This window comes from Mobula hypostoma, chromosome 12 (genome assembly GCF_963921235.1).
Source record: "Mobula hypostoma chromosome 12, sMobHyp1.1, whole genome shotgun sequence".
NCBI lineage: Eukaryota > Metazoa > Chordata > Chondrichthyes > Myliobatiformes > Myliobatidae > Mobula > Mobula hypostoma.
In genome coordinates, this window is record NC_086108.1 from 42672203 (window position 1) to 42698306 (window position 26104).

The following is a 26104-nucleotide window of genomic DNA, read 5'->3' on the forward strand; positions in this document are numbered from 1 at the left end:
AGGCGGGTCCTGGTGCCTTAAAACCAGTGCTTCGGGTAGATGGAGCTTGTCAGCCTGGGAAGGCAGTCCATCTAGAGAGGGAAAACTCTGGTCTCAAACCTCCACTGCCTTGTGGCCATACCCACTCATGGGAAAGGCTTTGGGAGTAAACCCTGAGGACAAATCCAGAGCTGGAGTCCCTAAGGCAGTCCGACATTTCCTTCAATCTCATTCTGGAAACTCCTACGACACCACCGGTGCCAAGCTGTATCGGCCCCTGCCCTTCCCTTGGACAACATCGGTGGCGTGGAGAGGGGAGACTTGCAGCATGGGCAACTGCTGGTCTTCCATACAACCTTGCCCAGGCCTGCACCTTGGAGAGGAAAGACTTTCCAGGCGCAGATCCATGGTCTTGCGAGACTAAAGGATACCACCACCACCACCACCAAATGCACAAATTAGAAATTGATTTCTGAAATGTTAATAGCAAACCACTGTTATGGATCAGACCTTGAAACACAACTCTTCCGTTATCCTGTGAGACAATAGAATATTTTAATTCCAGTTTATTTTCCAAAATGGACTGAACCAATAGCTATGGGTCAGAAATCATTTATGGGGGACCATGGTAGTAGGAGAGACCATCAGACTTGGGTTGTAGTTATCAATCAAAATGTGCAATGTTGGCCAGTGATGCTACGCCACAGATGTGGAGAGTTAAAGTGTGCGTGCTGCTTTGTTTTCTGACGTCTGTGCACACAGTAGCAAATCATTCCCATCTTATTCTTATCTGGAGAGCAAATGAAGAACGGGAAATCTTTACATCCACCTGAGAGAAGTCAGGGCTTAGTGTCTCTAAAAGATGTTGCCTAGCACACGTATGTCTGGAGAAGGCCTTGAACCACAGTCTTCTGATTGTGTGGCAAGCCAGCAACCAGCTAAGCATACTGTCATTAGAAGGGCACAGGGGCGTCAGGGGTTTACATTGATGGGATTCAACCACCAGATAATTTAGAACAGATGCCTCAGATAATTCATCTACAAATACACTGTGGCCACTTTATTAGGTACACCTGTACACCTGCTGGTTAATACAAATATCTGGTCAGCCAATCATGTGGCAGCAACTCAGCCTGCATGAAAGCATGCAGACACTGTTGGTCAGAGCAAGCATCAGAATGGGGAAGAAATGTGATCGAAGTGACTTTTACAGTGGAGTGATTGTTGGTGCCGCACGGCGTGGTTTGAGTATCTCAGAAACTGCTGATCTCCTGGGATGTTCGCGCACAGCAGACTCGAGTTTACCGAAAATGGTGCGGAAAATAGAATCCGGTTAGCGGCGGTTCTGTGAGCGAAAATATTTTGCGAATGAGAGAGGTTAAAAGAGAATGGCCAGACTGGTTCCAGCAGGCAGGAAGGCGACGGCAACCACGCGGTAAAACAGAAGAGCATCTCTGAATGCAGAACAGGTCGATCCTTGACGTGGATGGGCTACAGCAGGAGAAGACCACGAACGTACACCCAGTGGCTACACTATTAGCATACATTGCCAAGGGCGACTATTGGCTGAAGCAAACTACTCAAAATTAGGTATAATCTTTCAGACTCGAAACAGTATTTCACTTCAGAACATCAAGATTTTGCTCCAACAAAACAAAGTGTGGCCAGCCCGCTGTAGGATGTAATAAGGCCAACGGGTGCAAATACCAAAATCGGGCTGTGGTGTGTCATTGGTTAAATTGCGTAAAAGGGGCGGTGTCAGACTTCAGGATTTGTAGCCATTTCGCGCAGTAAGGCAGTTCTTATAAAGTGATATTTCGGATGTTTGTCCACAGTGAAACTGTACGCCGCTTTCGCACAAATCTGGTTCCAAACTGATGCTGGGGAAATCCATCAAACAATGGGCACTGGAGGATTGACTTATGTGCTGCTTGTCTGCATTACAAACGTGAGTTACAGCGTGCGCACATTGGAAAGATAAGTTTCAAGTTTCGATAAATAAAGTTACTTTGCCGACTATCCAATTGGTATGGTTTCTGACAGCACTTCTGTAACATGTGATGAAATTGTTTTAATATTCCGATAATAATTAGTTTTTTTTGCCTGAAAGGACCGCTGAGGACTTTAAATATATACATGTGAATGTTAATATACCAGGACGTCTCAGTTGACTATCAAAAGGGACCCTTTTGAGTAGATGCTGCATGTTAGAACAGTGGTTCTTTCAATAGCTGTCAGCGTCCCCCAGGCGTGAGCTCTGAATCAATGGGGAGATTCAAGAAGGGAAATTTGAAATAGAAACGTGATATTTAAATTCTATGGCAAAAGCCATGGCAAGATTAAAACTCGCGAAAAAAATGCTCCATCCTGTTGTCACACTTTTGTGTCTGACCCCTTTTGAGTGGAAGGGAGATAGTAGGAAGATAATTATTTGTTTTTTTTAAATAAACGAGATTCCTTTATTTTAACTGTAACATTCCTTGAGCCGTATTAGAAAAATGAAAATAGTATCATAATGAATTCTGTGCTTTTATTCTGTTCAATTTTTTTCCAGATGTCCTTGGCAAGCGTGGGTAAGATGATTCTTCTTTCAATAGATACTCGTAATTATTGCTGTCTAATGGAACTGTATTCTATAAAGAGCAGATAAATCGCATGAAGTCACGCGGTACTCCAGCTACAAACGAAAAATAAGGCTTTGTCCGTAGTATATTAAAGGATAAACTTACAGATCAAAAATATTTACATAGCCAGCAATAATCTCAATTGTAGTATAGAGTATTACTTGTGCACGCCTGCATTTACTACACACACAAACCGCGACCAGATTACAAAAACACACTCGTTAATCCGTATCCTTTCTTTTTAAGATTTCACCCTATCGATTTACACCGTGACTTCCAGGAGTATTTCAGCTCGCTGGAGCCAATGCGTAGGAGCACATTCCTACAAGCTTTCCGCAGCTTCCAATACAGCCACGCAACAGCCCGTATTTGTTCTCTTCGACAATCGATTTGTTCTCGGTACTGTGTCCAACCTGTTGCCTGCAACTCAGTACAATATCAAAGTAGAGGCTTTTGATTCGAGCGGGAACGTACTGGCTGAAGCTGAACTACAACACCAGACAGGCGAGTTTTACAAAATTATATTCCACTCCTTCAAATCCGTGTGACTTTACCTGTAACTTCCCGTCACGGCAAAGGTGAGATTGATTATCTTTGCAGAAACCAAGCGGCAACTTCAGGGGAGAGCAAATGCAAAGTCAAGGGCAGAAATCTCAATGAACTTTTTACTTGTTTGTCTTGTCAGGAATAGGTTTGAAAGATTTGCACTTGGGTAGAAATGAATTAAATTTCCTGCAGAAAGTTTCTTGTCAGTTTTATGTCCTTGTAACCGATTATATAAGTATTACTTATTGCCAATCAACATCCAAGAACTAAAAATTTAATAATAATATCGTCTTTCAATTGGTGGAAATATGAAAATATAGGATTTTTTCAACTTTCATTCATTTTTAATCAAATCTTTCCATGTCGCTTCTAGTTTCAATTACCTTACCTGATTAAACGATTTAGTTTCATGATCTTCAATCTGATTTGTGAGGGTCAGGCACAGTTGTCAGTTTCTCTCACCTCAAGACAAAGAGTGCACATTAGTCTTGTTTTGCCATTACCAGTGCTTAATTATTGTAACTTTCATATTAAAAAAATTAAACAAAAATGAAAGAGAAGGGTAAATAACAACAGATTTCAATTCACTCCTACAGAAAATAATGGTTCAAAATATTTTAATGGTGACTTATTTTGTTGTGATTGCGCTCGTTCATTCTCCTTTTTCTATGTTCGTTGTTGAATCTTAAAGCTATAAGTTGTGATAATTATTTACAAAACATTTAAAAAATTATGATTCGTTTATTCAATACAAAATATTAAGCTAGTTATTTTAAATAAGCTACTAAATGTACACGAATGGCAAAAAATGAAAACAAATAATTGCTTATTAATACAGATACTGTAATACTAATTTCTGAACTATGGAACTATATGCATTATTAAAATCACAAAATGTACAGTAAGGGATTATTTGAAACCATAAATTTACATTGCTGAGGTCTGCTCGCACTAGTTTAATGGAGGTAATAAATTATTTTCTATATAGGCACTACTGTATCCTCTAAAATGGAGTTATGAGGGGTATTTCAGAAAATTTCATAGCCTGAATGACTATACTCAAATATCTAAATTACTCACCTTTTTTTCTGATTTCACTATTTGGAAGTTGCTGGTGATTTACCTTTTCTTAAGGCTCTGTGTGAGTGTAAGGTTCTGATATTACTTTCTGGACCAACGGTAACAGGTACGTGACTGGAGACCCAACCTTGGAGTCCAAAAAGGTTTCCTGAGAACGAACGCAAACACGAGGAAATCTGCAGATGCTGGGATTTCAAGCAACACACACAAAAGTTGCTGGTGAACGCAGCAGGCCAGGCAGCATCTCTAGGAAGAGGTACAGTCGACGTTTCGGGCCGAGACCCTTCACCAGGACTAACGTAAAGAAGAACTAGTAAGAGATTTGAAAGTGGGAGGGGGAGGGGGAGCTCCGAAATGATAGGAGAAGACAGGAGGGGGAGGGATGGAGACAAGAGCTGGACAGGTGATTGGCAAGAGAGATATGAGAGGATCATGGGACGGGAGGCCTAGGGAGAAAGAAAGGGGTAGGGGGAAACCCAGAGGATGGGCAAGGGGTATAGTGAGAGGGACAGAGGGAGAAAAAAGGAGAGAGAGAAAAAGAATGTGTGTATATAAATAAATAAATAACGGATGGGGTACGAGGGGGAGGTGGGGCATTATCGGAAGTTTGAGAAGTCAATGGTTGCAGGCTACCCAGACGGAATATAAGGTGTTGTTCCTCCAACCTGAGTGTGGCTTCATCTTTACAGTAGAGGAGGCCGTGGATAGACATATCAGAATGGGAATGGGACGTGGAATTAAAATGTGTGGCCACTGGGAGATCCTGCTTTCTCTGGCGGACAGAGCGTAGCTGTTCCGCGAAACGATCTCCCAGTCTGCGTCGGGTCTCGCCAATATATAGAAGGCCGCATCGGGAGCACCGGACGCAGTATATCACCCCAGCCGATTCACAGGTGAGGTGTCGCCTCACCTGGAAGGACTGTCTGGGGCCCTGAATGGTAGTGAGGGAGGAAGTGTAAGGGCATGTGTAGCACTTGTTCCGCTTACACAGATAAGTGCCAGGAGGGAGATCAGTGGGGAGGGATGGGGGGGACGAATGGACAAGGAAGTCGCGTAGGGAGCGATCCCTGCGGAAAACGGGGGGGGGGGGGAGGGGAAGATGTGTTTAGTGGTGGGATCCCGTTGGAGGTGGCGGAAGTTTCGGAGAATAATATGTTGGACCCGGAGGCTGGTGGGGTGGTAGGTGAGGACCAGGGGAACCCTATTCCTAGTGGGTGGTGGCGGGAGGATGGAGTGAGAGCAGATGTACGTGAAATGGGAGAGATGCGTTTGAGAGCAGAGTTGATGGTGGAGGAAGGGAAGCTCCTTTCTTTAAAAAAGGAAGACATCTCCTTCGTCCTGGAATGAAAAGCCTCATCCTGAGAGCAGATGCGGCGGAGACGGAGGAATTGCGAGAAGGGGATGGCATTTTTGCAAGAGACAGGGTGGGAAGAGGAATAGTCCAGGTAGCTGTGAGAGTCAGTAGGCTTATAGTAGACATCAGTAGATAAGCTGTCTCCAGAGACAGAGACAGAAAGATCTAGAAAGGGGAGGGAGGTGTCGGAAATAGACCAGGTAAATTTGAGGGCAGGGTGAAAGTTGGAGGCAAAGTTAATGAAGTCAACGAGCTCAGCATGCGTGCAGGAAGCAGCGCCAATGCAGTCGTCGATGTAGCGAAGGAAAAGTGGGGGACAGATACCAGTATAGGCTTGGAACATGGATTGTTCCACAAAGCCAACAAAAAGGCAGGCATAGCTGGGACCCATGCGGGTGCCCATAGCTACACCTTTAGTTTGGAGGAAGTGGGATGAGCCAAAGGAGAAATTATTAAGAGTAAGGACTAATTCCGCTAGACGGAGCAGAGTGGTGGTAGAGGGGAACTGCTTAGGTCTGGAGTCCAAAAAGAAGCGTAGAGCTTTGAGACCTTCCTGATGGGGGATGGAAGTATATAAGGACTGGACATCCATGGTGAAAATAAAGCGGTGGGGGCCAGGGAACTTAAAATCATCGAAAAGTTTAAGAGCGTGAGAAGTGTCACGAACATAGGTCGGAAGGGATTGAACAAGGTATGATAAAACAGTGTCGAGGTATGCAGAAATGAGTTCGGTGGGGCAGGAGCAAGCTGAGACAATAGGTCTACCTGGACAGGCAAGTTTGTGGATCTTGGGTAGGAGGTAGAAACGGGAAGTGCGGGGTGTGGGAACCATAAGGTTGGTAGCAGTGGATGGGAGATCCCCTGAGCGGATAAAGTCGGTGATGGTGTGGGAGACAATGGCCTGGTGCTCCTTAGTGGGGTCACGATCGAGGGGTAAATAAGAGGAGGTATCCGCGAGTTGTCGCTGTGCCTCGGCAAGGTAGAGGTCAGTGCGCCAGACCACAACAGCACCCCCCTTATCTGCGGGTTTAATAATAAGGTTAGGATTAGTGCGGAGGGAGTGGAGAGCAGAGCGTTCCGAAGGAGTGAGGTTGGAATGGGGACAAGGTGCGGTGAAGTCGAGACGGTTGATGTCCCATCGGCAATTAGCAATAAAGAGATCCAGAGCAGGCAGAAGACCAGAGCGGGGTGTCCATGAAGAAGAGGAGGGTTGAAGACGGAAGAAGGGGTCATCGGTGGGGGTGGGAGAGTCCTTGCCGAAGAAGTAGGCTCGAAGACGGAGCCGACGGAAAAAGAGTTCCGCGTCTTGGCGAACGCGGAACTCGCTGAGGTGTGGGCGCAGGGGGACAAAAGTGAGGCCCTTACTGAGGACAGAGCGTTCTGCCTCAGACAGTTGAAGGTCGGAGGGGATGGGAAAGACCCGGCACGGATGAGAGCTGGGGTCAGAGGGAGGAGGGGGATGGAGGCTGGTGGTGTCAGTGGAGAGGGGAGGGTTGGGGTGAGAGGAAGATGGAGCCTCTGAGGGCCCAGGAGCTGACAGTGGGATCTGAGGGAGACGGGGTTGCAGAGTAGTGCTGGGGGAAGGGGAGACGGGAGTGACAACAGCAGCACGTGAAGACCCGGCCTGGAGTTCAGGGCTGGAATCTTGAGAGCTCGGATCAGAGGGAGAGGGGTGGGGGGAGGCAGGGGGTGTCAGGGTGTCACGGCCTCCTCTACTGTAAAGATGAAGCCACACTCAGGTTGTAGGAACAACACCTTATATTCCGTCTGGGTAGCCTCCAACCTGATAGCATGGACATCGACTTCTCAAACTTCCGCTAATGCCCCAGCTCCCATCGTACCCGAATCCGTTATTTATTTATTTATATACACACATTCTTTTTCTCCCTCTGTCCCTCTCACTATACCTCTTGCCCATCCTCTGGGTTTCTCCCTCCCCCTTTTTTTCTCCCTGGGCCTCCTGTCCCATGATCCTCTCATATCCCCCTTGCCAATCACCTATCCAGCTCTTGTCTCCATCCCTCCCCCCTCCTGACTTCTGCTATCATTTTGGATCTCCCCCTCCCACTTTCAAATCTCTTACTGGCTTTTCTTTCAGTTAGTCCTGACCAAGGGTCTCGGCGGGAAACGTTGGCTGTACCTCTTCCTAGAGATGCTGCCTGGCCTGCTGCGTTCACCAGCAACTTTGATGTGTGTTTCCTGAGAATGAAGTTGTCTTTACACCAGAAGTACGTTTTTTAAAAACCATGATAACTCAGTAATCAGATGAAAGCTCAAATCTGTATTCAGGCTTATACATGTGCCTGTTCTGGTATGATCAATTTCTTTTAAAATAGGGGGTTTAACTGAAAATTTCAGAATTTTAAAATCTCCAAATAGGTCATGGAACATGAATGTGTTGAATTTCGGAAGTTTTGCTCACTGATGTTATCAAATCAAGCTTGAAGTGAGGTGGTGGACAGTTGTGGATGCTGGACTTTAGTGCTTGGCCCCTAACACCCTCAACATTTTATAGTGGGGGAGGGGGAGTGTGTTCTCCATTTGATCCAGCTGATTTGTAGAATCTGTGGAGGGTGTGGGGCGGGGGGGAACACGGGCATTCATGAAGTGCCTTCTTTAGGAGACTCGATGGGAGATTTCAGAACTTAGAACCTTTTCAGGAGCGAAGAGACTCCTGATGATTAGGATCACTCTGAAGATCACAGGAGTTCAAGAATGCTGATTGCTGCAGAGTCGGGAAGAACTCACAGGATTTGGATTCAGAATAAAGTTCTCTGAACTGGAAGTGGCAATGCTCCAGCCAAGTATTTCACTTTATTTACTTCAGTAGTATTTGGAACTTGTCTGTTAAGGCTCAAACAGTCCTGACACTGGCTGCCACCCTGCATAGAGAGTCACACCAGAGACTAAGATTTGGGCCTTGGACCATTTAGTTCTTTTTTGTATAAATAGACTAACGGTTTCTTCAAGTAGAGGATGTTTTTCATTGTCCTTTACTGAGGTGGTATCCAGCACCATGTTTGTGCCTATCAAAAGCCATCTTGATTCCTACAACACTTAGAAACCAAAGGGTATGATCAATCCCAATTAGTTACCAATTAGCCTTAATGATGTGAGTTTTGATGCAATTGTTAGTGCTCATTTCTGAGCCAGAAAATCATGGGATTAACTTGCATATCAGTACAAACTTCAAGAAGATGGGGAAATAATGCTCAAGTTATGATGCTAAACTAAGTCACTGCCATGCTTTGCATTTGGAGATAAAATATTCAAAGGCATCGTTCAAAGAAGTACAGGTTAGTTTGATTGTTGTGCCATAAGTTAGGAATTATTTAAATGTTGAATACAGTCAATAGAGAAAATCTTTCCCTTCCTGACCTCCTCAATTATTTGCAGTTTGTTAACTACCAAGCAAATATAGAATCAAACTATGTGAGACCATTCAACCCATCTAGCTTTGCCAGTCTTTGAAACAGCTACCAATTGGTTCAACCACTCCTTTCTCTCGTAATGTCACACTTTCTTCTTTCAGCTAAGGAACAAAACTTTTTGGACGTACTATTGAATCTACAACTCTCTCAAACAGCGCTATTCAAATAATTGCCTTAAAATAATCTCCTTCTCCTATTGGTCTTTATTACCAGTTATGTTAGTTGAATGCCCCCCAGTTACTGAATCTCCTGCTAGTAGAAATAGTTTCTGCTTACTTGCTCTGTCAAACCCACCTCCTGGAATATTGAATATTTAACCTTCATTAAATATTTCCTTGGCCTTCTCTGCTCCAACCTGAAGAATCCAAGATCCTCTAGTTTTCTGAATAATAAAGTCTCCATTACACTGAGGGCAGTTTATTTAACCATTCTGTGGACAGAATCAAATGCACCCCAGAGAAAATCTGCAAACCAAAGGTCCAATATCCAGGATTTTCAGATCATGTCCGATGAAACATTTGGTGCATCATTTTCTGCTGGGAGATGAAGGTGAGAATTCATTTTGTACACAATAATATCAAATCTTGCTTCAATATTAAATTGGGTGAATTAGAGAGTGCAATCAGCTCATTCATATCTAAATCATTTGATAACAGAACCAAAATGGTTTATAGATATAATGATAATGCAAGGCATTGTTGCCACAAAGGCTTATTTAAATTAACTTGTTTATGAAAATGGAACAGTTTTATCAGCTAGGGTATTGGGAAAAAATATTCCGAATTAACTCTCATTTTGTTTTTAATAGCTCCTGATATCCCTTTGAACATAAAGGCTTATTCAAAGTCCAGCAACAGCATTACTGTGAATTGGTCTGCAGTTCCCAAAGCCACAGGCTATATTGTGAAAGCCAAAGCTGGCAATTCAATCACTAAAATAGTCGTCAACGATGCATCAGGGACCCTGACAGGTCTACAGCCATATACTTCATACGTCATCTCTGTGCAGTCTTCAAATTCTGGAGGAAACAGTCAGCCATCACTACCCGTAGAAACAAGAACAGGTATCTTTATACAATCTTCACTAGGGTGGAGAGAAGCAAGGGGTACCTACTGTGCCACAGGGCAGTGCTGACTCTCAGATGCAAGCAGTTCCTGTACAGTTGCTAATAGTGTAAATGACAGGTGGCCTTGCAAATTGAAGACTGCTTCAAGGAAACTTGTAGACTTGACACAGTGTCAGTAAAATATTTAACGTAGATTATACTGTGCAAAACAATCACAAACTTAATTGAATTTGAAACTCTGTAGGCATTTTCAGTGACAATTCATTGTGACCGGGTTCATTGTATTTTGTGAGAATGGCTTTAATTGTGCACCATAAATTCTAGGAAATTCTAGGCAGTTTCTAGAGTAGGTTACATGGTCGGCACAACGTTGTGGGCCAAAGAGCCTGTAATGTGCCGTAGATTTCTATGCTTCTATAAGACCTGGTGTGAATTCAATACGTAACAAATTTAAATTAATTTTAAATATACCCCTATTTTTAATTAATGTTGTTGCAGAATCATAAACCATAGAATTGAGGTGAAATAAATAACAACAATTAGTTGATGAGGAATCTATTTTAGAGTAAATATTTAATGAGAATTACATTTCAAGTTCTGCCATATATTGCTTAAAAAGTTTTGTCTATTAATGCAAATTCTAAGAATAATTGTCCGTTTCCAGTTTTAGATGCCCCAGTCATCCACTCATCTTCCACAAGCTTTAATATCATCACTGTGAGTTTGGAGCCTGTGTCCCAAGCTGTGAGATACAGCTTCATTATCATCAGGTCAGATGCAATGGGCAACAAAGTTAAAAAAACCACAACCTCTACTAATGTAATCTTCACTGACTTGGACCCAGGCACTTGGTATACTATAAAAGCCCATGCTTTGGATGCCAATGGCATATCTGGAGATGACAAGATAAAAGAACAAGTGACAAGTAAGAGAAATTTTTATTTTTAAAATGTACTTTTTCATAAGGAACTCTAATTCACTATTGTAACGTTTATATTTTTTAATTCTAGGAAGTTTTTATGTAGAATTTTTTTTAAGTTGGTTTGTTTTGGTAAGGGAAGAACAATAAATTCTTTCTTTTAATTCTATAAAAAATTCTTTTGAAGAAACACTATATATTAAAATCTTTTGGTAGCTAAATGAGCACAGACAGGAATTGTGAAATGGATGTATTCAATTTTGCAGCAAGAAATGGGGAGGGAAAAAACGTGGAGGAAGTTGAAATCAAAGATGAGAATTTTGTCATCAAGGTGCTGATTAATATGTCAGCATTCAGGGTGATGGATGAATAGTATCTGGTACAAATTTGCATACAGAAGCAGATATCTGGAAGATGCCAAGTTTACAGTGGGTAGGTTAAGAAAGTTAGTCAGAAATACATTGGAGTTCTCAAGCCTAGATGTAACAAAGACAGGGCTGCTGATTTTAGAAGCAATTAATCCCACAAGCAAGGTATTTCTAAATGCTGTAAAGGTTAGACAAGTATACCATTTCAGATGCCATTGGCAGCAGGTGGGGGTGGGGTGGTTTGGGGAATGATGACTTGGGGAGAACAGCAGAAGTGAGATCAGTAGTGTTATGATTGGTTCTGTTGGTCAGCAGGAAAGACCTGACAAGGAAAATAACGGGATATGTGATTCAATAGTCTGCAGGGTGGTCGTACAGATGTCTCTGTGATGGTGAGCATGACTGCCGGAAGATGTTTTACATCTCTGGTGCCCTGGTAAAAGATGTCACTGCAGAAAATTGTGCAAAGTAAGGGTGTGCAACGGAAGTCACGGTATTAATGACATAGGCAGAAAGCAATGACAGGGCTGAGGATTTTAGCAACAATCAATCCCCCACGGAAGATGTTTCTGAACAGTGTAAAGGTTAGACAAGTGTACCATTTGGAAGATGAATTGGGGAAGATGATGACCTGGGGAGAGCAGCAGAGGTGAGATCAGTAATGCCTCTAAGGTGGTAATCTCAGGATCATTCCCTGTTCCATGATGTAGTGACTACAGAAACACGAACTTGGAACCACTAAATACATGGCTAAGGAGCTGGTGCAGGGGCAACGCTTTGTGCCTGGATAACAGGAACCTCATTTTTTGGGGGGAGGGGTGCTGATCAACCTGTGTAACGATAGGTTGCATCTAAACTGAAGGGGGTATCAATATTCTGGCAGGGAGGTTTGTTAGTGCTGCTTGGTGTGATTTTAACCTTGTGATGCAAGAGGGAGGCCTCAATACGACAATATGGTAGTGGGGGGGGGGGAGAGAGAGACATATAGTTAAGTGGGCCTAGCAGTCAGAGATGGAGTACGTGGGGAAGCACACAAGGGCTGGTACACTTAGCTGATTTACTTTAATGCAAGGAGCCTTGCAGGTGAGACAAGGGAGTTAAGATTGTGGATCAGCACATGGGATTATAACATGGCAATCATGGAAACATGGCGGAGGGAAGAGCAGGAATGGTAGTTTGATGTTCCTAATATTATGGGGATATTGGTTTCGAGTGTGACGGGGGTAGGGGAAGGGTTCCAAAAGGGGAGGAGGTGTTGCACTGGTCATCAGGGAGGGCAATACAGCGGTATTCATGGAGGATATCCCAGAGGGATTGGCAAATGAAGCTATAGGGATAACACATAATGTATTTTGGCTATAGGGGTGTAACTTAGAAAAAAAAAGAAAGGCCAGTTACTTTATAGGTCTTACACTCTAGGCTTTCAAATGTGAGTGTGAAGAAAAAATATGTACACAAATAGTCGCAGGATGTAAAAAGAATTGGGTTATAGTAGAGGGTGATTTTTACATTCCCACCCAATATTGATTAGGATTACCTTAGCGTAAGGGGCCAAGTTAGAATGTAACATATAAATCTGTATGAACCACCCCCCCACCCCCCCCCAACGATTAAGACCCTATCCCCTGCTACTCTCTTAGTCTGACCTTAGCAGCAGAGCTATTCACAGTGCTTCATGCCAAAAGGCAAGAAAATGGAACTGGTCTGGATGGGAATCCCGGTCTTCATGTACGAGTTGGGCCAAAGGACTGGTTTTCATGTGATATGACTCTAAAACATGGAAATCAGCAGTATGGCAAATTAAAGCAATAGATTTGCAAATGGTTTGGTTTGGTTCTGACACATAACAAGGGGAGATGTATGGTGAGGAAAGATAGGGACTGAAGATAATGGCTTCCTAAGATGTAGTTGGATAAAAGTTTTGCTTATCCAGTATTGGACGTTGGACAAACAATCAGACACTTTGGAGACAATTGAAGAGTTAAGAGATGGGGTCTAAGATAAATCGGGGCATCAAAAATTTATATGCAGAAATCAACAGTGTTTTTTGGATGACGTTGCTCCAGAATCTTCTTTTGGACAATGAAAGGGGATAAATTATGTAATCTTTGGTTTATCAATGGCAATGGCGTTTGACTTGGTAGATAAGAAAGGAACTGAATGTGTGGGTGGTCATACCCTGCTAAACAAAATGGGACCAACAAGACATCTGCAGTCTTCTACTAATGGCTTCCTGTTCATATAACTTAATTTGTTTCACCATTGTTAATTCTGCTGTGATTGTTGTACCAAATAGGCATTAAGAACATTAGGAAATTTGATCATTTCAATTTTACAAAGGACCGTAGGGAGAGACAGTGAGATTTGAAAACCAAAAAAAGATTAACTGGGAGCCAATATAGGTCAACAAGTGCAGACTGATGGTTGAATGAGAATTAGTACAAATTAGGAAATGAATAGCAGAATTTAGTGCTGTGCCAAGCCCTAAACATTGGAATTTTCCTCATAAGTCTCCCTATCTTTGTCTCTTTTAAGATGAACCTTAGAATTTAATTCCATAACCATGTTTTAGTTCATATCTTCTAATCGCTTCTGATGAAGGCTGCTGTGAAATTTTGTTTAATAACACTCCTGTAAGTTAGCTCATCTTCAAAGTACAAAGACAAGTTGTTATAGATTGGTTAAATTAACAGATTTTTAAATATGTGAATGACTTTAGAAATGCCACACAATCAGGAAATCAAAGAAAAAAGGTTGTTTCACGGGAATTACAATTATTTTTCAGGAACAAAACTAATTTACTTGGATGTTTTTATTTCAGGACCACTTGCTCCAAAAGCAGTACGTGCAGTTCTCACAGTTGATTCACTGAGTAAGTCTCTGGGAGTTATGGTTACTTGGAATGCCTCAGAAGGCTCAACTACTTATGTTGCTGTACCCATTGAGAAATCTCGCAGCATTGTCCGGAACTGCACATCAAAATCCACGTCCTGTGTCATCTCTCCTATCCAGTGTAGTATACAATATAATGTCACTGTTGTCGCCTTTAATGAAGCGGGACCTTCTGACCCTGCATGGCCTACTGAGTTCACTAGTGGTAAGTACACAGATACAGTGAAAAAATTCTGCTAAACATTTTCAGTGGAACCAAAGTAGGGTTGTATCTTTTTTCTTTCATATTCGCCATTGTTAAGTATTTTAACTTTCAATTACTTAACAATTAAAGTACTGGCAATCTGTAAACCACTTAATTTGTACAATTAAGATTGATTATCATTTGGAAATAAACAGGTATTTGGAAATAAACATGTAATAGATATACACGATTTTTAAAAAATCAGTTGAATTTTTATTTGTCCCCACTTTTTTTAACCTTCTCTGCAGACCTTCTGCATCAATAGGGTGAAAATATTACTGCCATGGGCATTTCTACAAACAAGGCATTGTGGTGTTGGTGGGGAATGCTGATCTAACAAGTAACTAGGTCACTGGAGTATAGGAAAATTAAGTATCCATGGACGCAAGAAGAGTAAATGAAATATAAGTAGACATACTTCCTTATCTTTTTCTACCAGAAGTAAAATTAATGCAGAAAAGAAACCAATCCTGTATGCATATAAAGAAGATGGATAATAGATTTCCCCCTTTGAGATTGGACAAATGTGGTCTCTATTGGAAAGCAAACTGAAAATGATATTTCAGACTGGTGGCCTCAGAATATTGAGAGTTCCTCCATAATGGAGAAACATACTGCATTAGAAATTATTTTCCTGTCAGAGTCTTGTTGATAAAGTAGGACCCCAACTGGCATTTGTCCATTGGCTTTTGCCTGAGTTTGGCAGAGTCCTCAGCCCTCACTGAAAACAATGGCAATATAAATCAGATCGACAGAAATGCGGTGAGATTACTTACCTACTGCATTCTCAATCAATGTTAAATAATAGCTCAGATGAAATATATTGCACTTTTACTAATAGGACATAATATGCTTTGAGTATATTTTTAATGAGACTTCCATTTACTCTTTGTTGCAGTACCTTGTAGTCCATATGATATTACAATTAAGGAGATGCATCCAGGGAACTTAATTGTATCCTGGTCCCCATCCACTCTGATTGATTACTACACTGCTTTTGTGAAAAGGGATGATGGCCTGGAGGTTACCTGTAACACTACACTTAAAAGATGTTACTTCCAGTCAGAATGTGGATTCACGTACTTTATCAGTGTTTTCTCCTACAACAAAGCTGGTCAGAGTCCTCCAGGCAATGTTTTAAATTATACAACGAGTAAGTATTACATTCATAGTTATTTGTAGCTAGAAAACATCATACTAATTATTACTCTGTGCCTGTTAAACTTTTTGAAGGTGTCTTGCCATTGCTTGGACTAAAGAATTTATTCTTTCTCTCCTAGTGCCATGTTGTCCAACAAACGTTAAAACATTATTTGTCTCGAGTGATACCATCGAGGTGAAATGGGATTCAGTTCGTGGAGCTGAAATGTATGAAACCAAGGCACAAGATAAAGGCTCAACAGTATTCTGTAATGACACTTCCACAATCTGTACCTTATCTGGATTGAAATGCAATACACAGTACAATGTTACTATATATTCTTACAATGATATCAGGGGATTCAACAATTCATGTCACAGAAAGTCAATCACAACAGGTAAATGTACAACGTGTGCAAAAGACCACTTAAAATTTATAATTTGGGTCCCATAAACAAATTAATTGAAAGTCCTGTGATATGTAGAATATAATTCTTGAAGAGATCCAAAAATAAAATCCTGCAGATGTTAGAAATCTGAAATAAACCTTATAATTCTGAGAATGTTCATTCAAATGTTGCTGTTATGCTTGATTCAAAATTGAGAGGCGAAACAAAATTTGAAATGAATGATAATAGATTTCCCTTTAGGTATACACACTGGTTGTAAGAATCTGTAAACGTATGTATTACACTCAGTTTAATTGGTGATCGCTGAAGTTAAGTGATGTGAAATTTATGTGAATATCTAAGTTTTAAATTGCTGTATTCTTTAAATAGGACCATGCAGTCCCAGAATTCTGAATATTACAAAGATAAATCCGAACACAGTTAATATTTCATGGGAACAAAATAACATTAATGCACAGTACAAAGTGTTTGTTTTCGGAAAGGCTGGAATCAGATCCTGCAATAGCTCTGGATGTTCTTGTGAAATCGCTCACCTACCCTGTGGATCCACCTTCTCCGTCAGTGTAGTAGCCACTGCTCCAGAAGGAAGGAGTTTACCTAGCTACAGCATGCCAGTGGAAACAGGTAAACAACATTTGGGTGTTTGGAAGGTAAGCTTTGTGTGCAGTGTCGGTAGCCGAAGTAGTATTCAATATTCTGCATGAACTAGTAACTGGATTTCTAAATTACTGAACTATAGAATAGGAACGTCACCTTGTTGCAGTTGATGCCTTTTGGGAATTCAGGTCCTGGTAGGGTCACTCATGGCGGTAAGGTCAACAGGGAGTTTCTAGACAAAGAGTAATCCAACCAATGGTGGAGCCGGTGGAAGATGATGACACATCACAACTGCAGGAGAGGAGGAAGGCTGCAGCAGTGAAGTGTCTCCAGTTGCCTTGATCGTGCCACTGGACCCTGCCCCAATCTGCCAAGAGCCATAAGAGCATAAGAAATAGGAGCAGGAGTAGGCCATCTGGCCCATCGAGCCTGCTCCGCCATTCAATAAGATCATGGGTGATCTGGCCATGGACTCCTCTCCACCCACCTACCTTTTCCCCATAACCCTTCACTCCCCTACTATGCAAAGATCTATCCAAACTTGTCTTAAATATATTTACTGAAGGAGCCTCCACTGCTCATTGGGCAGAGAATTCCACAGATTCACCACTCTCTGGGGGAAAGCAGTTCCTCCTCATCTACTTCCCCAGATCTTGAGGCTATGTCCCCTAGTTCTAGTGTTGCCTATCAGTGGAAACAACTTCCCTGCCTCTATCTTAGCTATCCCTTTCATAATTTTATGTTTCTATAAGATCTCCTCTCATTTTTCTGAATTCCAGCGAGTACAGTCCCAGGTGACTTAATCTCTCCTCGTAGTCTCACCCCATCCTCTCTGGAATCAGCCATCTGGTGGCTGTCCATGCACCAGTCTCCCCACCTTAAACAAAGTCACACACCAGTGTTTTCCTTGAAGGGAATCTACCCTAGCAACCTGGATTAAGTTTTGTGGTGATTAGGAAGTTCTGCAGGGGCAGGATTGTGTGCTCTGGGCTCATGGACTGAGGCAGAAAGAACACTTACCCCAGTGGCACCCAAAACTGAATAGCCCTATTTACGATCCACTCTGCTCACCCTACCCGGGGAAGGGGCTGGAAAAGGCACTCTGAAAATAGCTCCCCTTGAAATCTCCACACTGGATCCAGAGGGATCACCATGTGCAGTAAGAAACAATGCAACGTGACCTTTGGAGCCTGGAATGTGTGCTCTCTGATAGAGAGTGCAATCACTGATCAACCAGAGGGCAAAACTGTGATCATCGCCAATGATGGCTGATTGACCGAGCTGCTCTTTCTGAAACCCACCTGGCAGACAAAGGACAGCTAAGGGAAGAAAAGGATGGTTACACCTTCCCCTGGAAAGGGAAGGCAGCTGTCAAGCCCAGGATCTTTGGTGTTGGGTTTGCAATTAAAAAAACAGCTTGCTGGTCAACTCTCTGAACTTCCCATGAGAATCAGCAAACATCTCATGATGATCCATTTGCTGTTTGCCAAGAGCCAGATGGCAACCATTGTGGGAGCTTATGCACCAGCTCTGGACTCGCATGACTATGAAAAAGGGGCCTTCTACACTTACCTAGACACAACATCCCCAAGGAGAGTAAGGTAATTCTCTTAGTGGACTCCAATCCCAGGGTCAATCAGGTCTTCATCCTTTGGAAGAGTACCACAGGAAAGGAAGACATTGGGAACATCAGCTCATGGAGTACTACTTCACACCAAGTGTGCTGAGCACAGTCTTATCATGAGTACTATCTTCTGCCAGAAAAAAACAAATTCATTGCAGCACCCATGATCTAAACAGTGGCATCTCATTGACTATATCATCGTCTGATCCAGGGACCACCATGATGTGAATATCACAAGGGCCATGATTGGCACAGTTAGCTGCTGAACAGATTCATCACCATTTCCACCTCTCCATGTCCATCAGGCTCAGGAAAAAGAGGAGGGTTCATAAGAAGCAGACCAGGCCAAGACTAAGTTGTGAAAGCCTACTTGACTCTGCCACCCAGCATCACCTTCAGGCCTTGTTTGGGGAAAGCCTCCAACAGGAATATCTGGAGGATATTAAAGAATGCTGGGGTCTGGTTAAATCCACCATCCTTGATACCTACAAAAATATCCTTGGGTACAAGTCCAGAAAAACATCAGGATTGGTTTCATGATAACAATATGAAGATAGAACACCTTATCTTCAAGAAAAGGAAAGCCTTTTGTACCTGGCAGAATGGCCTCAGCAGCAAGGCCAAAAGAAGAGCTTACTCCAGAACCAAGGTAAATGTCCAGCACAGGATGATGGGGCTAAAAAACTCAGTGGATTGAGAAAGCCCTGGAAATACAGAGACTGGCAGAATTTCATGACCTGAGAGGCTTCTTCAGGGCCACTAAAGCAAATGACTTTGGATAAATCCCCTGAACCCAGATGATGGGCAGAACTTGCTAAAGGATTGGAAGGAAATTGATGGAGAGAACCCTCTCAAGAACTTAACTACAACAATCCTGCTGAACCGGTGGTTACTAAACAAATCCTCCAGAAACCTGTGAGAAAAGACATGGGAGAACCTCCCAGTATGGAAGAGGTCCATGATGCTCTTAAGAGCATGAAAAGCAAAATATCATTGGTCCTGATGGGATCCCAGCAGAGATCTTTAAGGAAGGAGGACCAACACTCCTGCACCACATATATGCCTTGGTCCTGAAGGCCTGGAGAAAAGAACAACTGCTCTCAGCTCAGGAATGCTCGAATAGTGATAATATTCAAGGATGGAGACAGGGCAGATTGTGACAACTACAGAGGCATCTCCCTCCCATCAACAGCAGGCAAAGTGCTTGCACGTATCCATGTCGTCTGACTCCATCCACTATCTGGTTAAGTACTCCCTGAATCACAGTGTGGTTTCCACCTGTCTAGAGGTACTGCAGACATGATCTTCACAGCATGCCAATTGCAGGGAAAATATCATGAAACAGCAACCCTTGTACTTGGCTTTCACAGATCTGACAAAGGTATTTGCTGCACCAGACCTCCGAGCTCTCTGGTGTATACCATGACTGTCCTGACAATTACTTGCTAATACTGAGGCTAATGCATGAGGTGTGTCAGCCACTGTACTCAGCAGTAGTGGCTCTGAATTCGAACCTTTTCACGGTCAAGACAGGAGTCACATGAATGCATCATTATCATTGCACCCACCCTATTTGCAAACTTTATTGCTGTCATTCTTCATCTCATTGGCCAAGACCTGCCAAAGGGAATCCCAATCATCTATAGAATGGACAACAGGCTTTTCAACCTCAACCAGTTCAAGGTCAGCACCACCACTATCATGGAGCTTCAGTAAGCAGATGACAATGCCATCATTGCACACTGAAGAATTCCTGTCATGTATCCTGAATGTCTTTGCCAAAGCATATGTCTTGTTTTGAATAAATATAAAAGCAGACACAGGTCCTATAATAGCCACTGGCTAACCAGCCATTTATCCAGCCCTCCATTACAGTTAATGATATTATCCTTGAAATGTAGACCACTTTTCCCCTCCTTGGCAGCACTCTCTCCTCAAAAGTGGACCTCGGCTCAGAGTTCAACCACACTTAAGCAGTGCTAGTGGAGCCTATGCAAGATCAAGGAAAAGAGTCTTGAAGATTGCAACCTGCAGGCCCAAATAAAACTTCTGGTATATAGAGCAGTTGTCTTTCCCTCATTACTGTATGGAGCTGAATCATGGACCACCCACAATAGACACCTGAAAGCCCTGGAACAATACCACCAAAGAACCTCACAAAAGATTTTGAGGATCACTGGAAGGACAGACACACTAACAGAACTGGAAAAGGCCAATAGAACAGCATTTCCACCACAATGAAACAACACCAACTCCGATGAATAGGTCATGTCATTCAGATGCCTACCTCGTATCTCCCCAAACAGATCCTTTTCTCCCAGCTGAAAGAAGTCCCTGGTGGGCAAAGGAAATGCTTCAAAGATAACATCAAAATCAGCCTTGAGAAATTAAACATTACATCTAAAAACTGGGAAGACGTTGCTCTCAATAGATGCACATGGAGGAAATCTGTTCAAGAGGAAGCTATGCTACATGAGAGCGACCTCCGCTGTGCCACAAAGAACACGGCAAAAGGAGTGAACGAACGATCAAATGACCCAACTGCTAACCATAGCCACCGCTTACTTGTGCCCACACTGCACCAGAATATGTGGATCCTGGATCAGCCTCAACAGGCTCCTGAGGACCCACCAATGGACAACCCATTGCAAAAACACCTTGGTCAACTCAAGTGATTGCTGCAACAACAACAGAGTTGGGAACGCTTATCCGAGTTGATATTAAGTAAATTGAAAAAACAGAGCTGATCTCACTTTTGCTGTATGAAAGGAGAAAATTATCCCAGGATTGCTGCTTCTATTGGTTTGCTAAATAGCTCAGGGCAGCACAGTGATTTGTCCACATAAATATAACTGATGCTGTTGCATTAACTAAGGAATCTGTAATGCTCAAAGTGAAAACCCATCCTCGATTTGTTTGCACTAAACATGAGAAGCTGTGTCATTTACTCTATTGTACCAGTTCTGCTGATAGCAATGTAAATGGATCTTGCTGCTGCTCACATAGTCCATGCCCAGGGCAAGCTACTGAGGATGAACGTCTTTGCATTTGTAATCCAACGTAAAATCTTCCATTGCTCTGCTTTCCCCCCACACCCCTTGGATAGGCATAAAATATTCTATAGCATTATCTGAAAAAGATCAAGGAGGTTCTCCCAGTGTCTGCCCAACAAGTTTCCCTCCACCAACAACACTGGAATCACTTGTTACCAATATGGGACTACACTTTATAGAAATTGTATTTTATATTTTGCTACATTTCAATAATTACAATGTTTTTAAGTAACTTTGTATGGCCTCAAGACATCACTGGACCATTGAAAGTGCTGTACAAGAGGGCCAAACAAAGTGAGAGCTGTTCAAATTTTGAACATGTTCACTAGGTTTATTCTGAATAGTAAAATGAAAAACTAAGATTCCAAAAAATTGTTTTATGCTTGGATATTAGTTTATTACCAGTGTAATTTTTATCAGGAAAAAATGAGTACATTTCATATGAACACTTAATTAATCTGGACTGAAATATTGTTGAGTCAAAATCAATTAATCCCTTTCGTGTGCAATAAGTCTGAAAATGAATTTCAAAGGCAATGTATAAAGCTCTGATGCTAAATTTCCGAACACTTGCACTTCAATGTTTAATTTCATCCTGATCTTTTACATTATAACCTGACTTCAAAGTATGATTTAAGAACCTCAAAGGAATTTCCTAGTATTGAATATTAGGGGGAAAAATAATTAGAAGTAGAAAGTTGCAACTTGAGCTGTAATTTTTCTATTCTTCTAGCACCCTGCTGCCCTAATAACTTAATGGCAGTACAAGTTACACAGTCAATAACCAATGTTAGCTGGACTCCTGCAACTGGAGCACTGTCATATACTACACTCCTGGAGTCACCCAAAGGACAAGCCAAGTGCCACACTGGAGAAACCCACTGTCTTCTTGGATGTATAACCTGCAGCACCAACTATACAGTGTCTTTACTTGCCATTAGTGAAACCGGAATGGTATCAGAGTGTAGGTACCAAGGATATTCATCCAGTAAGTAACACAAAAATTTGTCTTGTATTATTTAGATATTACTTTCAATTATTCACCATGTAGACGTATTGTATGTTGTTTGAAAAGCAGTCCATTTTAAGGTCATAGCCTGTCGGGTGGCTTCATTGAGATTGAACTTGGTGATCGCCATTTGCAGTTCTTTTAATAACTGCAGTTCTAGTCAGGCTGCCTGAGCTGAATATTCCATTTATACCCATGGCAGATCTGGGTCAGTACCACTCAAAGCTGGGTGTTGATGGAAAGAGAACCAATGATCCTAGTCCCATAGATGTCACTACAAGATTGTTGCCCAGCATCCATCACTGCTCTAACACAGTCGGGCTGTGTGTCCATTTAAAGTTCAGATTGAAGTCCTATGACAGCAGAGGGGCTCTAATCACTATTCATGTGCTGAGCTATTGCAGTGTGCATCGCGTGCCAGGTGCTGCACAAGTTTGGGTCAGACATCGATGGTGGTGTGACTCAACAGAGAGATGCACATCATCTTTAATGTGGAACTGGAAGGATGTGATCACAAAGCAGCCACCTCCTTGTCGTCCTTCCCAGAAATGATATTCTCCCCCCACCAACCCCCCATCCCTAGGAACCTGCTTCCCTTCCAGATTGGAGACAATCTAAGATGCCTGATGTTGGTGCAACACAAAACGATGGGCTGCCCAGACGGCACAACACAAAACAGACTTGGCTCACAAAATTAACATGTCCTCATCACATGGCTGTCACTGGCTGGCTGGTGAGTAGACCAGATGTCCGTCTGAGGGAAAATCAGTCTCTGTCATTTTCCTTCAATATCAAAACTTCTGTGGAAATTTGATTAAGTTAAGTAAATTGAATTACTCATTGAAGGAAGTAAATTGCTCTTGAGGCAAAAAACAGGCATCTAGCATTTACACTGGGAGTAAATTTGGTTCAAATTGACAATACCTCTCCTAGCTTTATCATGTGTCTATAGTGATTGCACTCCCAGATTACATATGAAATAGTTTAAGGATTTCAATACATGATACAGGAGCATGTGCCTATTGTACTTTCCATTCCAACTTTAGATTTTTGTGGAGTTAAATTTCAGATTTGATGTCAATGTCTGCTTGCTTCTATATTGTGGTAAATTTCTAACCTATGACTCTAATGATTTCTAATAGTTAATATTTGAATTATTTTAAGTAAATTTGGTTATTACTGAGATTTTTTTTGCTATTTCTATTTCAGTTTAGTAAGTTCTTGAATCCTTTGCTCTAAGTTTAGAAAACCAGTTAGCTAACTTTCATTGTATGATCTAGTGCATATGGTGTTTGTAAAGTCAATGTGTAAAATGAACTTGTATTTGTATCTTGTGTTAGGTGGCTGCTGTCCATCTGCAGTTAAACTTTACAGGCTAGGGAGCAATGCTTTACGAGTTTACTGGCATGCCTCGTCCTCTGTGAATTACGTAGTAAATGTCACCAGCGACAATGCAAACTTCACCTGCTCCCCCACAACCAGCGTCACGTACTGTGACATAGATGAGATTTACTGCGGGGATCTCTACACTGTTGTCGTTTCTCCAATTTCCACAGATGGATCAATAGTCACATTTTGTCCGATGAAAATGTATTCAGGTAATGTTATTATTTGAAATAGAAGGAAACTGAAATCAGTTTGGTCACTCCGTTGTATTTAGGATTTTTAGAAATCCTGAACATTGCTAGTTTTAGTGACAATTAAAGCAAGTAAGAGTTTGTTTATGTACTTTGTTCTTTGTTTTCTTTTAGTCTCCTGTTCTATGAATTCGGGTGCAATGGGTAAGAACTATTTTCCACAGTTGGCTATATATTGAATCCAGTTTCCATCTGTAAATTAATTAACAAGAGTTTAATCAATGATTTGTGTTAATTTATACATTTATGGATTAAATATTATTAATATTCAAATTTTTCAGTAATTTATCGAGGGAAGAGAAACTTGGAAGTGCCGAGGTGACAATTTATTTCTGGTATTTAACATAATTTACAAGACATATGGAATTGCAATACTTTCTAATACATGTTTGTTTTACTAGGACTTGAAATCATCAAAATCAGCTCATTCCGACAGAAGGCAATAAAATGATTCCTCACATTATATTTAGACAACACAATGTGAAAACAGCTTTATGGTTATTTGAGAAATGCCTTGATGTACATTCTTCACAAGTTGGAAACTAGACCTTTGATTTGATAACCCTCTGATGTATTTTGTGTGTTCATATTTTTAATCAAGTGAAATTTAAATTATATAATTAATAAACACTATATCATATAAAAATTAAAATAGTGAATACACTTTGAAATAAGAAGCACTATATAGCATGTTCAAACATTTTAGTTTTTAGAATTAAGATAACATATCTGAAGAAACCACTGAAAATAATGTGAACAATGATCATTGGCAATCATTAACTTGCTTGTTGCACACTTATTAAAAATAAGAGTAATCCTGATGTGGTTCTCTATTATTTGCAATTATAATTTCTGTCCTTGAAATCTTGCCAAACTGATAAGAAACAAGGGAGGAGATTCCTCAGGCTCAAATAGGAAGCAGGAAAGAGTCAAGCAAATAAAATACCATACCCATATACTTCCTCTCTTGCTCTTTATGTACATGCAAAATGTGTTTGGATTGTTTATTTTTATTTTAATTGCCAATATGTTCTCATACCTTTTTGTGTTCTTATTTCCTTTACTACGCAAGATTTTCTATTGTGATATATTTTGGCATCTCACAGAAGCTTACCATTTCTATCCTTTCTTAGCCTCAAGGCGCTTGGAAACCAGAGGAGTCAAGATTTGGTTCTCTTTCCCTTTTATGCTGCAAGAACTATTTGCTTTGAACACATATAATCTTCTTGAATGTTCCACGTTGCTCTGACAGTGACTGATTTACCTACATGTAGTTGTTTTGAATCTTTTCCAAAAGCACTTCCCAGGCTGGTAGCATTTACCTTTTCTCTAATTCAAAGCTGTTACTTGTATTTTATCCTTGTCCTTTTCCATAATTGTGCTAAACTGATTAGAATAATGACCCTATTCAGAGAAATGCTCTCGTTTCAGCAGCTCAGGTATATTCCATTAAGCCAAATTCAGAATTCTGAGTTCTCTACACTGACAATATCTTAGTTAATATCGAGTTAATTAAAATTTCCCACATTGTGAGAACTTTGTCAGAAATGTAATAGAAAATTTAAAGGCACATCTACCTCAGGACAAATAGAAATCTAATGCATACTTCCATCAGAGAGTCCTTTTCTTTTATTCAGTTCAACCACGTGGCTTCAATTTATTATCCTTTTTAATGTTCATCTATTCTCACTGTTACGTGTGATTATTTCCATAATCAATATTGCAACTTCTTCTATTTCCCGTCCAAAGACATACGGCTGGCGTTCTGGAGTTGTGGACATGCTGTGTTGGCACCAGAAATATGGGCGCATGTGAGGGCTGCTCAGTGTGATCCCGGCTGATCTGATTTGATGCAAATGACAAATTTCAACATGTTTTAATGTACATGTGACACTAAAAGCTTATATATTTAGTCTATGCAGCCATTCCCATCCTTTCTTAAGCCAGGACTCAGTAATAACTGAAATATTATAATTTCATAATGTCAGTTCATGTCTAGTCTCAGCTACCCTATTCATTAAACTTTGTATGCAGCCTTTGCTCAGTTTCCCAAATACTGGGTAAGCTTTGTCTTCCGTTTTCAGCTCTGATTTTCTCCCTTTTGAATTTATGTTCATTTTCCCTCCTCCAC

General features: G+C 41.4%; 1 protein-coding gene across 1 annotated transcript; it reads left to right on the forward strand.

Annotated features, from left to right (window-relative positions):
• Positions 1-1831: 1831 nt before the first annotated feature.
• Positions 1832-24527, forward strand: LOC134355146 (fibronectin type III domain-containing protein 7-like). The gene is made up of 14 exons (XM_063064922.1): positions 1832-1927; positions 2534-2552; positions 2850-3107; positions 9823-10077; positions 10745-11005; positions 14189-14464; positions 15402-15656; positions 15784-16041; positions 16423-16677; positions 22061-22315; positions 23677-23934; positions 24088-24117; positions 24255-24291; positions 24375-24527. Exons 1-14 carry the CDS (start codon positions 1880-1882, stop codon positions 24379-24381), a joined length of 2472 nt encoding a protein of 823 aa, XP_062920992.1. The 5' UTR covers positions 1832-1879; the 3' UTR covers positions 24382-24527.
• The last annotated feature ends 1577 nt before the right edge of the window (positions 24528-26104 follow it).

Coding starts and splice junctions, on each gene's coding strand:
- LOC134355146 (XM_063064922.1), top strand. CDS start 1,880: ATGGGCACTGGAGGATTGACTTATGTGCTGCTTGTCTGCATTACAAAC. Junction 11,006..14,188: donor GATAAAAGAACAAGTGACAA/GTAAGAGAAATT, acceptor TTTTTATTTCAG/GACCACTTGCTCCAAAAGCA. Junction 23,935..24,087: donor TCCGATGAAAATGTATTCAG/GTAATGTTATTA, acceptor GTTTTCTTTTAG/TCTCCTGTTCTATGAATTCG.